The sequence below is a fragment of the Anopheles coustani genome, chromosome 3 (assembly GCF_943734705.1).
Source record: "Anopheles coustani chromosome 3, idAnoCousDA_361_x.2, whole genome shotgun sequence".
NCBI lineage: Eukaryota > Metazoa > Arthropoda > Insecta > Diptera > Culicidae > Anopheles > Anopheles coustani.
In genome coordinates, this window is record NC_071288.1 from 92,828,455 (window position 1) to 92,841,670 (window position 13,216).

The following is a 13,216-nucleotide window of genomic DNA, read 5'->3' on the forward strand; positions in this document are numbered from 1 at the left end:
CCTCCCCATTTACTATTTCCATTTGATTCACATTCCTCGGCAGAACGTGTCCTCCAACGAGGGGCGTGAATTTTCTTTCTCCCCCTCCCCCCTCCCCTCTCACCGACGACCAACGAAGGAAACCAACGTTGTGTGCTACTTTGTTGTGGTGCACGTCTTGTGCGTTCCGTTTTTCGCGCACGAGCAGGGAAAAACCGGACCGGGTAGCCGACCCGTAACCCGTGTTTTGCCGTCAGTGTCAGTGGATTGCCGCTGTGATGAATTAAATTGTTTCAAAGTTTTGACATCCCCGAAGCGAACGTGGCCTCCTTCGCCATCATCCCCCTTCGGCACCGGTTTCCTTCCCGAGAAACATGAGGGTGTGTCCGTGTGCGTAGTACGATTCCCTTCCCTACCCTGACGTTGTGTTATTTTTCCTTCGGTTTTTTCTACCCTCAAACCATCTTGGAGAAAGGAATCTGAGGCGCTTTTCTCCGGCTACTACGTCCGTGTACCACATGTGCGGGAGGGAAAAGTAGCTTCTCTTAGCATCGTTTCGCTTTCTTTTTCCCATCGTCATCTCATTTAATTTTCACGTGTATTTTTTCTCCCGTTGTTGTATTGCTTTTTACCATCACCTTTTTACGCCTTCGTTACTGACTGGCTCACTTCGTGGAAGCAAAACGTCCGGCAGAGGTGTGGAAATGAAACATCCGGTTCGTTCCGGCCAAACTAACGGGACAATCCAAATCCTCGACCATTGGTTCATTTTTCTAGACGGTTTCTTCTCAATATCGTTCCTTTTTCTCTCCAGGCGCTTCCTTTACGCATCCTTCTTATGGCCAGCATTTTTTGCGCGATTAATCAATCAGCAAAAACAAAATGGCCTCACCCAGAGCTATCTTCATGCGTAGTCGGCGCTGAATAAGGTTTTTTTCTTCAATGTTTTCATTTTATAAAAAAGATTTGAGAGCCAGGTTGATGAGAAAAAAGAACCTACTACGATGCTTCACTTCGTTTTCCCGGAGCTGATCATTAGTCAATATGGGAAGAAAAATGAAACGTCATCTGCGTCATTTGGAAGAGGACAATTTATATCCTCGCACTTGCACGCGCTGAAGCAACAAAAAGAAAACTGAAACACATGCGTTCAATGAATCATTTTAATTCTTTAGAGTGCTCCAGGAAGGGCTGAAGGAAAATAACTACGACCGGTTTTAATGACATTTCAGTATCGATGACTAACAGTTCATCAGCAACCGATCATGGGTCACCAAGTCTCGAACAGCGTTGCAATGATACAATTCCATGTACTTAATAACCCCCGAGTTTGGGTGACAACCTAATCAGCTCAATCTGGGGTTGAAATGTTCGCCGGAAAACCCTATCGAAATCTATAGCTTCCGGGCATTTTTGCAAGTGCTGATTTGTTCCTCTTTGCAACCTCACCCTCTGAACCGATGGTCTTTCTTCGGGGGTTAATAGAAAACGCTTAAACAATCCCGCTTCCCTCGGGTCACCCCAAGCAAAATAACCCAGCTAAAAGCCCGATAGGCGTTTAATGGCCCTCCAGAGTAGCTTCCCCTTGAAAATGCAAGTTCAAAACGGGTCGTAAACGAAACACCCGCACCAGAGTAAGGACATGTTTGTGCCATCACACACCACAGATGTGTGATGAATTTTAATTCAATCACCTCGGCGGAACGAACCGCAAGAAAAACGAAGGAAAGCCCGATCTGTCTGTTTCCCAGCTGGTTACAACAAAGAGGGTGATGTTTGCTGTTTGCTGAAAACCAGGAGGATCATCAATGGGAGGATTTGTTATCGGTGCATCAGTGGAAAGTGAGATGTTTAGGGGTGTTTATTCGAAAAGAATTTTCGCTTGTATCCTTGGTTTTGAAACGATTTGGTTTCATTTGGGAAATAGTATTTAATCCGTAGAGGTCTAAATAAGTGTTTAGTGAACATATTCATAATACTATAATTCAGAAATGTTACAATTTAAATAATTTAGAAAAAGTCAACAACAGAACGAATAAAAAATTAAATGAAAAATGAAAATATTTAACACTTTAAAGACAATGAGAAATGACATAACACGCATCTTCACTACAACTTTCCGAACAGAAAAATAGAAACTTAAATTTATTAAAAATTAGTACGTAGTTTAAAACAAAATAAAACAAAACCGAAAGCTACTACCAATATTCCAAAAATATTTCAATATAAAGAAAAAAATAAAGAATATGTTTGAAATTAATTAACTACTTATATTGATCTACTCTTCTGTTTCTGTTTGTTATTTTCTCTTTCACCACTTAACTAACCTTCCCAGACAGAAATATTCCACAATCACGTCCAGCCTAGCGGTAATTGACAGACTAATCAAATGCAAACGCTCCACGGCCTGACCGTTTCCGCGGACCTCCAACCCTGCCCTATCCACTCACCATCAACGATTCTATTCCGACGTCAAAACGGACGGGCCAACGTGTTTTGACACTAATTACGGAAACCGGGAGATTTCGGACACATCCATCGAGCCAGACGCGATCTCTGATTGACGGTCCGAACGTCATACTTTGTATTTGTCGTGGCGACATCGCTCCGGGGAGTTGCCGGGAGTGTGTTGGAAAATTATACCCGATAGCCAACGCGACGGAGGGTAGGATTTTTGATATTTCAACAATCGAAATCGAATTTAATGAGTCTGCAACTGGTGGCGCGGCCCCGAGGCGGTAGCCGGTTTTCCCACCAACCAACCACCGTCGGGATGAGTCCCAACAGCGTTCCTCCCGATGCCACGGTTCCCAAAAGACCGGAAAGAATGTGTGAAAAGTGGTGAGTGGTTTTAAAATATCGACTTTGACAGCTGAAAAATGTGTCCGGATTTTTTTGCCTGCTGAGGGAATTCCATCAGGACAGGAAGCAGGAAAAAACAAAAAAAAAAAAGAACACCACAAACGAATGAAATATACATGGCGGGCAACGATTTTCATTAGCAAAATGCATTTCACATTTTTGGGGCTTACTTTGGAATGCCATGTTCGCATAAGAGAAGAAACATTTGGTGGATGAAATTTCGCATTTTCGCTATTTCCCTTCCATTTTGGAGCTTCTCTTTGCGTTCGGTTCGGTTCGCTGTGAAACGATGCACGAAATTTTTAATATCAATAATCACTACCTCAGCAACTTCCGCTCGTCAACTTTCCCCGAGCACTCAGTTGGGAAAATTCCATCCGAATGAATGTCCCTGTCGTGTTGACAAACAATAACATCCAATTGATTATTAACACGCGGCACTATTGTACTTCCCACGGCAGGAGACTCAATCCGAGGTTCGCTGACCGCTGGCCGGAAAATTTCGACTTCCCCCACCGGTGATCCCGTTTTCACGGCAAAACGACAACATTCCGATCCGATCGGAGAGTGCGTGTCTGTGAGTTTCGCGCGCGCGCGCGAGGGTATAATGCACGATAATTGAATTGGAGTTTCCAATTAAATTTTCCCGATCGAAGCGAACCTGGGATCGAACGGGGGCTTGGCCAAATTGGATCGATCAACACTTTGACAGCCACTCGCTCGAGCCCCGCTGGAGGACCTGATTTGAATGTGCGCTGTCAGGTTGACTTTCTCGAGCGAACCGTCAAGCACGGAAGTCAGCTCGCCTTGGTGGAAAACTGTCGAGGGAGGCTGGAAAATCGCTTAACTGAAATGGAATTGTTTACGCAACAAGCCAAGCCAAGCCAAGCCAAGTGACTGTCAACACTGATGTAATAGTATGTAAATTATCTCTTTCCATTGAGAGATTCGGAACGAGCCGCTTCCCGGAATCGGAAAAGCGAGATAATGTGGTCCCCGGAACACCTTCCATCTTGAACCGGTAGTCCTCGGCACTAAATTGAAAACAATATTGATGGAATGTAATTAAAGAAAACATACACTGTAATTCAATCATAACAAATTCTTGGCCCTTCTAGTTCCAATGCGTTTGGTAAAGGTGGTTGAAACGGGTTTCTGCGGAACTGACGATTCGTTTATCGATTTGTGTTCCGAACACTAGCGTGTAATGAGTAGATTTTCCTCTACTAACGAACGATGTTTCCCACGGTACATGTTATTTTCCTTTGCCTAAACTTATGTCAGAAAAAGACTAGAATTACGCTCCATTCAGGAGAGTTTCCTAGGAAGTTAAACTGGCCGTCCCTGTGACATCTATTTCTGGCCACTTCACACGCTCATATCGGGTTACAAATCATGCCCCGTTCCGGCCCACAAATCCCTCCGCCAACCGCGTGCCGACCGGTCGGCCGGAAAAATCAATTTGCTACACTTGTTTTACAACTTCCTCCCCTTGCCCGAAACGCTTTATCACGCTCTCTTATCTCTTACCCTCGAGCTGATTCGTTCCAAACATTCAAGGAATTTCACGCCTTTCGAAACCCGGCACCAGGCCGAACCGGAGGGTTGATCAATCCTCATGTGCACAATTAGATGCACTCGATAAAAGAGTGGAGGAAGGGGCGGTGCGTAACGAAACAGGTCCTTTCAGGTCACGTGTGTCACGATGAGTGCACATTTGACATCTTGATCGGCAATTTCTCACCGAGGGCCGAGGTGGCCCTTTTTCTGCCATTCGGAAGGCGAAGGCTCACCCCGCTTTTCCACCGCCCGGAAATGAGTGTTTGATTGAGTCGTCCGAGGGAAAAGGGAAGAGGACGGAATGGGAAACGATTCTCATCACACGACACCCAATAATCCATCATTTCTTTTCCTACTCCCTTGATTTTTTCCTGGCCCGACGTTGTTGGCCGGGCTTTTCGGGACTTCAGGAGTTTACCTTTTTTCCTCCCGAAAATAGCAAAGAGACAAAGGTGACCTACTGGAATAGGGATAGACCGACGGAGGTTGGGGTCCATTGTCTCCAGATTGAACCGACGTTGTTTGTTGGAGGCCAATCCATCTTCCGAAACGAAAACCGTCCGACGTCGAACGCAGAGGCGTGGTGGAAGGTGATAAATTTATGGCCGACTCGTAATCGGAAGGCATGTGTCAAGCTGCCGGAGCGATGCCAGGACATGCGTGCGTCCCTCGGCAGGAGCTTCGATGTTACCTAGCAACTAAGTGAGCAGGCCTACTTTGGGAGCCCCATTTTCCTCCACCCGGGAAGGCGGTGTTTTCACGTGCCGAGAAGAAAGAAGTCTTACCGCCTATGAAATATTAAGCAAGGCACGTGTCATAAATAATGGACGTTATCTACTCGCCTTTTTCTTTCTCGCTGCAAAGACCAGCAAGAAGATGCTACCGGTAATAAAGAAGGAAGATTTTTTTAACCTTTCCTGTGTTTCTGTGTACATTTTTCTTGTATTTTTTTTCTAAGCAAGCTCAAGTAATTTGAAAAGCATTCACCTGATAACAAGAAAACCACGAAAGGAAGGCACAAAAGGGACACGTTTTAATCAATCAACCAACAAGTTTGATTGTGTGAATGTTTTCATGCCGAATTTGTGAACCTCAAACCTTTAATGCACCATATAAGTTTAGTTGATTTCTTAAAACTGTAATATTTGTACATTAAATGTTGCTATTCTTTTTAAAAACAGAACTCATCGAAATAAAGCCGTCTCTTATATTTAAAGGTTCGCTGATGAAATACTTTTCCCTAACTGATTCAAAACAAAATGGCTTGCAGTGACAAACCCCGAACTAATTGGTATTGGTTGAATTGGTTTTATAATTGAACTTTTTCGATATCAATTTGAAAGCTCAATGCTACGAAGCTAGAATATGATTAGATTGATTTCAAAGTGGGACGGAATTTACTTTTAACACTCTGACGTCCGAATACACGCATAGGTGTAATGAACCCGTATCTGTTTTCATCCGCTCACATCATTTTGGTGTGCCGTCAACGCTGTCACCAGAAAAACATCACAGACTACTGGATGTAAACAAATATCAAATGGAAAGTAAACAAATTGCACAGAGCGCGTTTCTGTTCGTACGTAATTACGAATAAAGATTGAAAAAGAATGTGGTAATACTATTACAGAACACAACAAGAAAGTTCATGATAAAATAAAAATTTGTGTCTGCAGTTTTTTTATCATTATCAGAGCTGCTTTTAAATTTAAAGCTTTTAAAAATAAAATCTTTCATGTCAGAATATTCCTAGCTGGAACAGCACTAAGTCCAGACTAATACAAACAGAAAACTACAATATCAAACCAATTCCAATTCGCATAACTCACCTGAACGCGCGCCTCCGTCAGATCGATTTTCATCGCTATCTCCTCCCGGGTGTAGATGTCCGGGTAGTGTGTCTCCTGGAACGCCCGCTCGAGCTCCTTCAGCTGGGCCGAGGTGAAGGTCGTTCGTATCCGGCGCTGCTTGCGCTTCTCGGCGAGGACGGAGTCGTGTCCGGCGTACACTTTGTACGGCAGGCCGGCTGCGTTGAAAAGGAGAAGGAGAAGAAGGAGGAGAAAACACACAAGTCCATTAGAAATTAGAAAGGAAAGCTTCCCTCTGGGAAGGGCCCATCCATGCACTACGTGAGCTTTATTTCCTTCCACGAACCTCCCAAAACCAGGGCTAGCATGAACATCAAATTAAAACGCAACGACTCCATTCATTAGTGCTAATTAATTGAAATTAGGTGAAGATTTTTATATCGGTAGTAAAATTATTTACAACCCGACCCGAGCCCGCGGCCGGCTCGACAGTAACCTCGACATCTCACATGCGCAACTTCAGCTGTTAAAACGTCTGCCCTCCATGACTCCCCACCCGAGGGAGGTAAAATAAAAAGATGATGGCGTTATAAGCTGCGCTTTAATCTGGTCCCCCGGTTTTTTTTCTAGTCGTCCCTTTTTTGATGGTGGTCGTAATGAAAGCAAGGCTCGAGACTACTTAATGCAGCGAGCGTTAAGATATCTCACGACTACATCGAAACAAGTCCCCGAAGAACTCGGTTCCGGTGGAGGGGTAAAATTTAGCCCATAATCGTTAGCTACCCAAATGAGAGAGGGCCTGAGCAAAGGCCTGACTGAGCGAGCGAGATGGCTATCGGTTGTCCTCATTCTGCCGCCAAAAATGGGAAAAACCAACCCCAGATCGTAAAAGAGGGAGCAATGCGCGCCGGCAAATGCGCGGCAGTAAGGCACGGGGCAGAACGTACGCCATGTCGTCGTTTATCTTCTGCTCCAATGAGTAATGGCCGTAAGCGGTTCCGGAGACTTCGTACTGGAAAAGAGCACCGATCCTGGCGGTTGTCCTTTCGGCAGAAACATAAAGACGTCTGCACGTGCTTATCCTTCTCTCGTGGCTCATATTTAATCGTACCTCCCTCTTTCTTACTCATTCTCCGCTGGTTCAGCTTCTATTTCTCCCACTGCTTATCACCGTGTCACACACTCTCTCACATTCTGTTTGTTTGTGTATCTCCATTTTGCTTGATTTTAATGTCTCCAATTCTCCGATTCGTTCTCATCGTTGTTTTGGATTTTTCATTATTTATTTACTTGTGTGCCATCGTTTCTTTTCGCCACTGGCATTGGTGTTGGTGTTTGTCTACGTTGAATGAGAAACGATTTTTCGATTTGTTTACGAGTTTATGTGTCACCGTTTTCAACGTTACTTTAAAGCGAAGTCCATTTATCTCAAGTATTGAAAAGATGCTTTTATCCAAGAAGTTAGTGTGATAGTAGTGGTATTAAAAATCGATAAATATGCCGTACGATGTAGCATTGAATTTTATGTAAAGCAGATTTACTTAAATCTACGAAGAATGACAAGTTCAATGCAAGTAAAGTTATAAAACACAAAGATAGTGCAGAAAACTCATTTGTTCTCTTTAAAATACTTGCCACACTTCATACGTCTCGCACGAACAAATAGAAACTAGAAACTCGTTGTTTAACTTACTGATAAAATGTTCCCGATTCCCGAAAACCACTAACCACACGCTTCGTTCACTTCTTGATTCCTTTCGGGTTTTAAGTGGTCGCCTGGAGAGAGCGGATGGATTTTGTTCCCGATCGCAAAAGAAAATTAAACATGGAAGCACCAAAATGGCACGGTTGTGCTTGGTTGTGGAGCGTTGAAACAAGCGTCATTCCGTCTGGCAGTTTTGTGAACTGCTGCTGCTGGACGCCATCACCATTCAACGCTCACACACCCACACACCGACACACGCTTTAACGCTCACGATCGTCCTGTCAAATAGAAGGATATTTGCATTAGCGAAACGAGCGCCCTCGGTTGTATTCTCAAACGAGCTTAACCGCTTTCTTTCTATTGATTTTTCAACAGGTTTCCCTCTCGTAGCCCGGTTTTGCGGTTGAGAGTTTTATCTTTCCACCGATAGAGCTTCTTCTTCCACTTTCAGACCTCAGCTTCAGCATTCGAGAGGTGTCTGGTGTGAATCTGGAAGGGATCTGAAACTGTTTCGTGCCCGAAGGATCAATGTTTGAGCAAAGGATATTCCGGGCACGATTTACGATTGAAAGATTTCTACCCACGGCTGCCTTTTTCAGGTGCTGCAGCTTGCGGTTTACCGAAGCAATGAGTGTTCAATCGGGTTTGCGATGAAATCTTTTCCTTTCCGTTCATTTGAAACCAGAATACTCAGTTTGGTTTCGGTTTTTTGCTTACTCTATTTTGGGTGCAGTAAGTTCTTTGAGGTTTTGTCCAATTTTTATTTTTTTATTGTCTTATTTTATAACCCCTTCTTTAGGATAAATTTTGTATGTTTTATTTGTAAACGGTTTCATTGACTTATAATAAAACTCTTTTTTTATATTTCACCAGAAATTCCTACCCTTCAGAATACTCAGTTTCGTTTCGGTTTTGTTCTCTATTTTGGGTGCAGGTGTAGTATTATTAAACCCTTAGAGTTTTTATCTTATTTTTACTTTTTTTATTACCTTTTTTATAACCCCTTCTTTAGAATATATCTGTTATGTTTTGTTTATAAACGGTTTCATTGACTTATAATAAAACTCTTCTTTTAATATTTCACCCAAAATTCCTACCCATCCCCCATAAAACACCAGGCGCCTCCATGCTCCCCACGGAGCTGTCCACCAGGCGCCTCCATCCTTTTCCATTATTATGGTCTCATTTACGCGCTCGCTTCAAGCATCTGCCCGCTCGGTTGGAAACGTTTACTCTCTTCTTAAAGACGCGCGGCTACTTTTTTTTCCTACCCCGAGCTTGATTTATGCATATTGGCCAAAGCGATTTTTTGCGCGACTCACTCCCCGTTCGTTCCACTATTGTTCACTCCAACACGGTACTCTCACCATCGTGCTGCTGCGTGTAGTATGTTTTGTTTACTTTGCTTAGCTAGCTTTTCCCCGAAGACACGAGGGAAACACACGACCGGCTTCCCTCGAGAGACCGACGAACGGTTTTTTTTTTCACCCCGCCCTTCATCAAGCGGCCGAAAACATCGGCCACCGACGAGACAATTGGCAATGCTCGGGCAGGCGGAAATTTCAATGCAAACAAGCTAATTTTCGACCATGGGCCTACGGGTTGCGCACGGACGTGCGAAGGATCATCCGAAGGCCGTCGGTGTCGGACACACTCGGCGGCAAACCGGCAGAAACGTTGGGCGCTGCTGCCCGAAAGTCGATGTATATTTGATGAGAAACGTGGGCTTGATTATGTGAAACCTGCCGTGCGGGATGGGTAAGAGAGAAAAAAAGAAAAAAAGTCAGCAAGCGAACGCCGCCCCTAAGGACGGATGGAATCTTAGGCGTAGGCTCGGAAGCCGAAACGGAACGGTGGGTAAAGCGATGGGTAAATATTTAGCCACTGCCACCTTCCGGCGATGATGCTTTTCGGGGCTACCTCTACTCTTGCGATCCTTCAAAGCACCCACCGTCAAGGACCAAACCGTGGCTTGGTGTGGAACGTTTGGAACTAGCAAACATGTTGGTTCGGCTTTAGTTGGTGGGCCAAAGAACTCACATTGCAAGCGTGGGTTCGCTGGTGGAAGCTATCTTTTATTTTATCCAACTGAAATAGACACAATGGTGTGGGGGTGCATTTTTTTTTTTCATTTGTCGTGAAGTCGACTGATCAACTCTTGTAGAATTTGTATAACAACAACCAACAATTCACATGGTCTGATACCCAAATCAATTTTCTCTTGCAACACTCAACATTAAGAGAAAATTCTAATGAAAAATCCATCTTTTTGAACGATATAGAACAATTTTTCAATTACTTAAAGAGAGGAGAGGAAGAAGAGGAATTCAATAAGTTCCCTTCATTATAACAGCTACAGCGCCACACATCACAAAATTCAAAATATTTAAACAAGTTAAATGAAAACTACAACTGAATAAATGATCTTTAATAACTGTTTTGTTCGAAACTGCGTCTTGAAACTATCGCTCCTAGTTTCCTCTAATTCCTACGTTTTGTTTTATTTTCAAAAATGGTAAACGCAAGAGAGTGCTACGATACAGAAAAAACTTAATCTAGCCTGCTGCGTTGGTAAAAAATTTCACCCTTGAAACGCAGTCAAGCAACGCCTACTCGAATCTACTCGTTACAAATTTACACAATTCAAACTAGCCGTTCCGTTCTGATCAATAACTATTTTTACTTTAGAAAGCTTTAGAAAAGATCAATCATTCTTGAATCCTCTTTAAAGAAGTCCCTCCGGAGAAATATCTTCGAACTATTTTCCAGTTCATCAAATTTCGAAGTCGGTCTTGGAAAATGACCCGCCGGATTTCCAAAAGGATGCCTCAATGTCATCCTTCACATTACGAAGGAGGAAAATCCAACAACGTTCCGGTGGAGCAACGATCTAAACTGACAGGGCGTTTCTTGTGCGTTATGGATTATGGTCAATCGGTACTAATCTGCCAGCTTGAGTTCGCAGGGAGGGCATCGGATAGTTTTTCCAAACCCCGTTTTTCTCCTTTCTCCAACGATGAAGAAATATTGGACTCGTGCAGAGAAAGATGAAGACGCACACTGTCCATCCGGTTCAATTACTGTGCCAATCTCTCAAACCCCCGGAGCAACTACGCACCACATCTTGATGCATCCCGGGTGGAAAGGCGAAAGGAGTATGTGGTAGTTTTTTTGCACCCTTCATCGGAACTTTCTTCCCTTCCCTTCGCGAAGACGGGAATCGCGCTTCGGTGGAGGATAAAAATATTTGGTCCCCGTGTCCATTTGTTTCTTCTGCTCCAGCGGAACGATTAGGGACGGCCCGACGACGACGACGATTGCCCCGACGTTACCGATCCTCCATCATAAACAATAAACTCTCGTGCAAAGCTCTCTCTTTCAAGAACCATGAAAAACTACCCCCGATGACGACGTGCTCGATTAAAGATACGAAGCGAAGCGAAGGGGCCGAAAGTGAAGGCGCTTGTTTGTACTTCCGTTTTCGTTGTCCTTGCATGAGAAACCCGTGATATCCATCATGCAAAATGCATACAGCACATCACAGAATACGTGATGAAATCTCGGCAGCACAAATAGCATCCGTTTCGGTACATTTATTTACGCCCCACTCGCACACACGCGCGCGCGGTTTTCCACAAAACATGGCCATCATTCGGCAAGGATTTTCGCCACCACAAACGACCAAAGGAGCAGCGATTTGTTGTCGACGGCACCAGAAGAAACGGAGGTGATTTCTTATGACGCCACGAGATGAAGGCTCAGATGGGCAGCGAAGCGTTGATAGTGAAGACAAATGTTACTCGGAGCGAAAAGCGGTGGAATGAAACATTCACAGAATAAAATGGGATTGTTTTCAACACACAAACCAACAATTCTAACTGTCTACCATCGGTAACAATTGTCGAAAGTATTGCAAGTAGTGCGTTGAGTTTAGTCGAGAAAACATGATCGATTAACACAAAGTCGGTAGTTTTTAGTTCGATGACTCTTCAATTTGTTGAAGGTTCGAAATCAATCAACTAAACACAATATAACTAAAACGATTTCCCCATAGTATCTTTAACCCTTTCAGGACCATAAGCCACAATATTTTGGCTATTTGGGGTGTAAAATTAGAGAATATCACCAGAAAAACCTAGCAGTCTGGCTAGGTTTTTTGTTAAATTTCATGGGAAATATTTTTCCCTATGAACCATAAAAGTAAAAAATGAAGAGAATAGTGATGAAATCGGAATGTTTTTATTTGCTGTCCAATACAAATTACATGTTAAAAATTCTAAAAACAAAATCATAGCCATTTCTAATAAAACATAATAAATTCATCAAGTCTAATAAACTTCCCAAATACTAAATTGTTGTTGTTGGTTGAACGAACGAATGGTTTGGTTTTGGAGCAATAAATTTTGATAGTTATTTTTTGTTTATTCGTTCAGCAAGACATTTGCCATCTTTGACATAATGTTTTCTTTGATATTCGTTTCAAAAGTATCGTTTTGATAATAGTTGAATAAACAGTAACGAGTTTCATAGATGGGAAAAATATTTCCCTTGGTCGTGAAAGGGTTAAAGATGATTTAAAAATCAATAGCTCTTCATCATGTTTAAATCCCACCAGCAGTTGGAAAATTTGTGAGAGTGTATCGAAAAATCGAGTAAAATTAAAGTTCTACTGACGCTGAACTTCCCTTATGACAATCGTTTTTTAATTTTCCCATGCACGTCAGCTTCCCCGTGTAATTACATTTTCACAGCGTCACCACAATGACGCATAATTAACATGATTTAATACTCCCAGCTGACGATTGGAAAAGACAGCATTGATGGATCATGTGAGTGGAAAATAAAACTCAACCACCCGGTGATAAATCTTTACTCCTCCATTGAAAACACACACCGGAAATCAGTTGCAACTGAAAACTGTAAAAAAGGGCATACTTCCGACCGACTCTCCGGGTCAGCATGGGGGGGTAAATCCGTGCCGTGAAATATGATATCCGATTAAATGGCTACTAATTGCCGGCGTAATCCAATTTGCAAAATCATTCTCAATTATCAACAATTACCGGCGGCGGCAATCGAGTTAAGCCAGATTTGAATCTTAAAATCCGCCCCGTTCCGCTGGGCTGCTGAATTTATAATGACCTCCTCGTGAGTGTGTGCGGTACTCGGGAAACCAGCCCGGTTGGTCCGGCCGCTGGCATGTAGTATGTGTGGGCTCGTATGCATCCTTGTGCTGTAGCCAAAACCGCACAACAATTGGCAATCGGATGAAGAGCTCGTACCCCTTTTTCGAAAGCGGACT

At 43.3% G+C, this 13,216-nt stretch overlaps 1 protein-coding gene across 1 annotated transcript in view; it reads right to left on the reverse strand.

Annotated features, from left to right (window-relative positions):
- LOC131271822 (paired mesoderm homeobox protein 2B-like) overlaps nucleotides 1-13,216 on the reverse strand; it is a 41,085-nt gene that overhangs the window by 14,544 nt on the left and 13,325 nt on the right. The window contains exon 2 of the mRNA XM_058273375.1: nucleotides 6,231-6,427. Within this exon, the coding sequence (XP_058129358.1) occupies nucleotides 6,231-6,427 (197 nt within the window). The remainder of the gene's footprint in view (nucleotides 1-6,230; nucleotides 6,428-13,216) is intronic.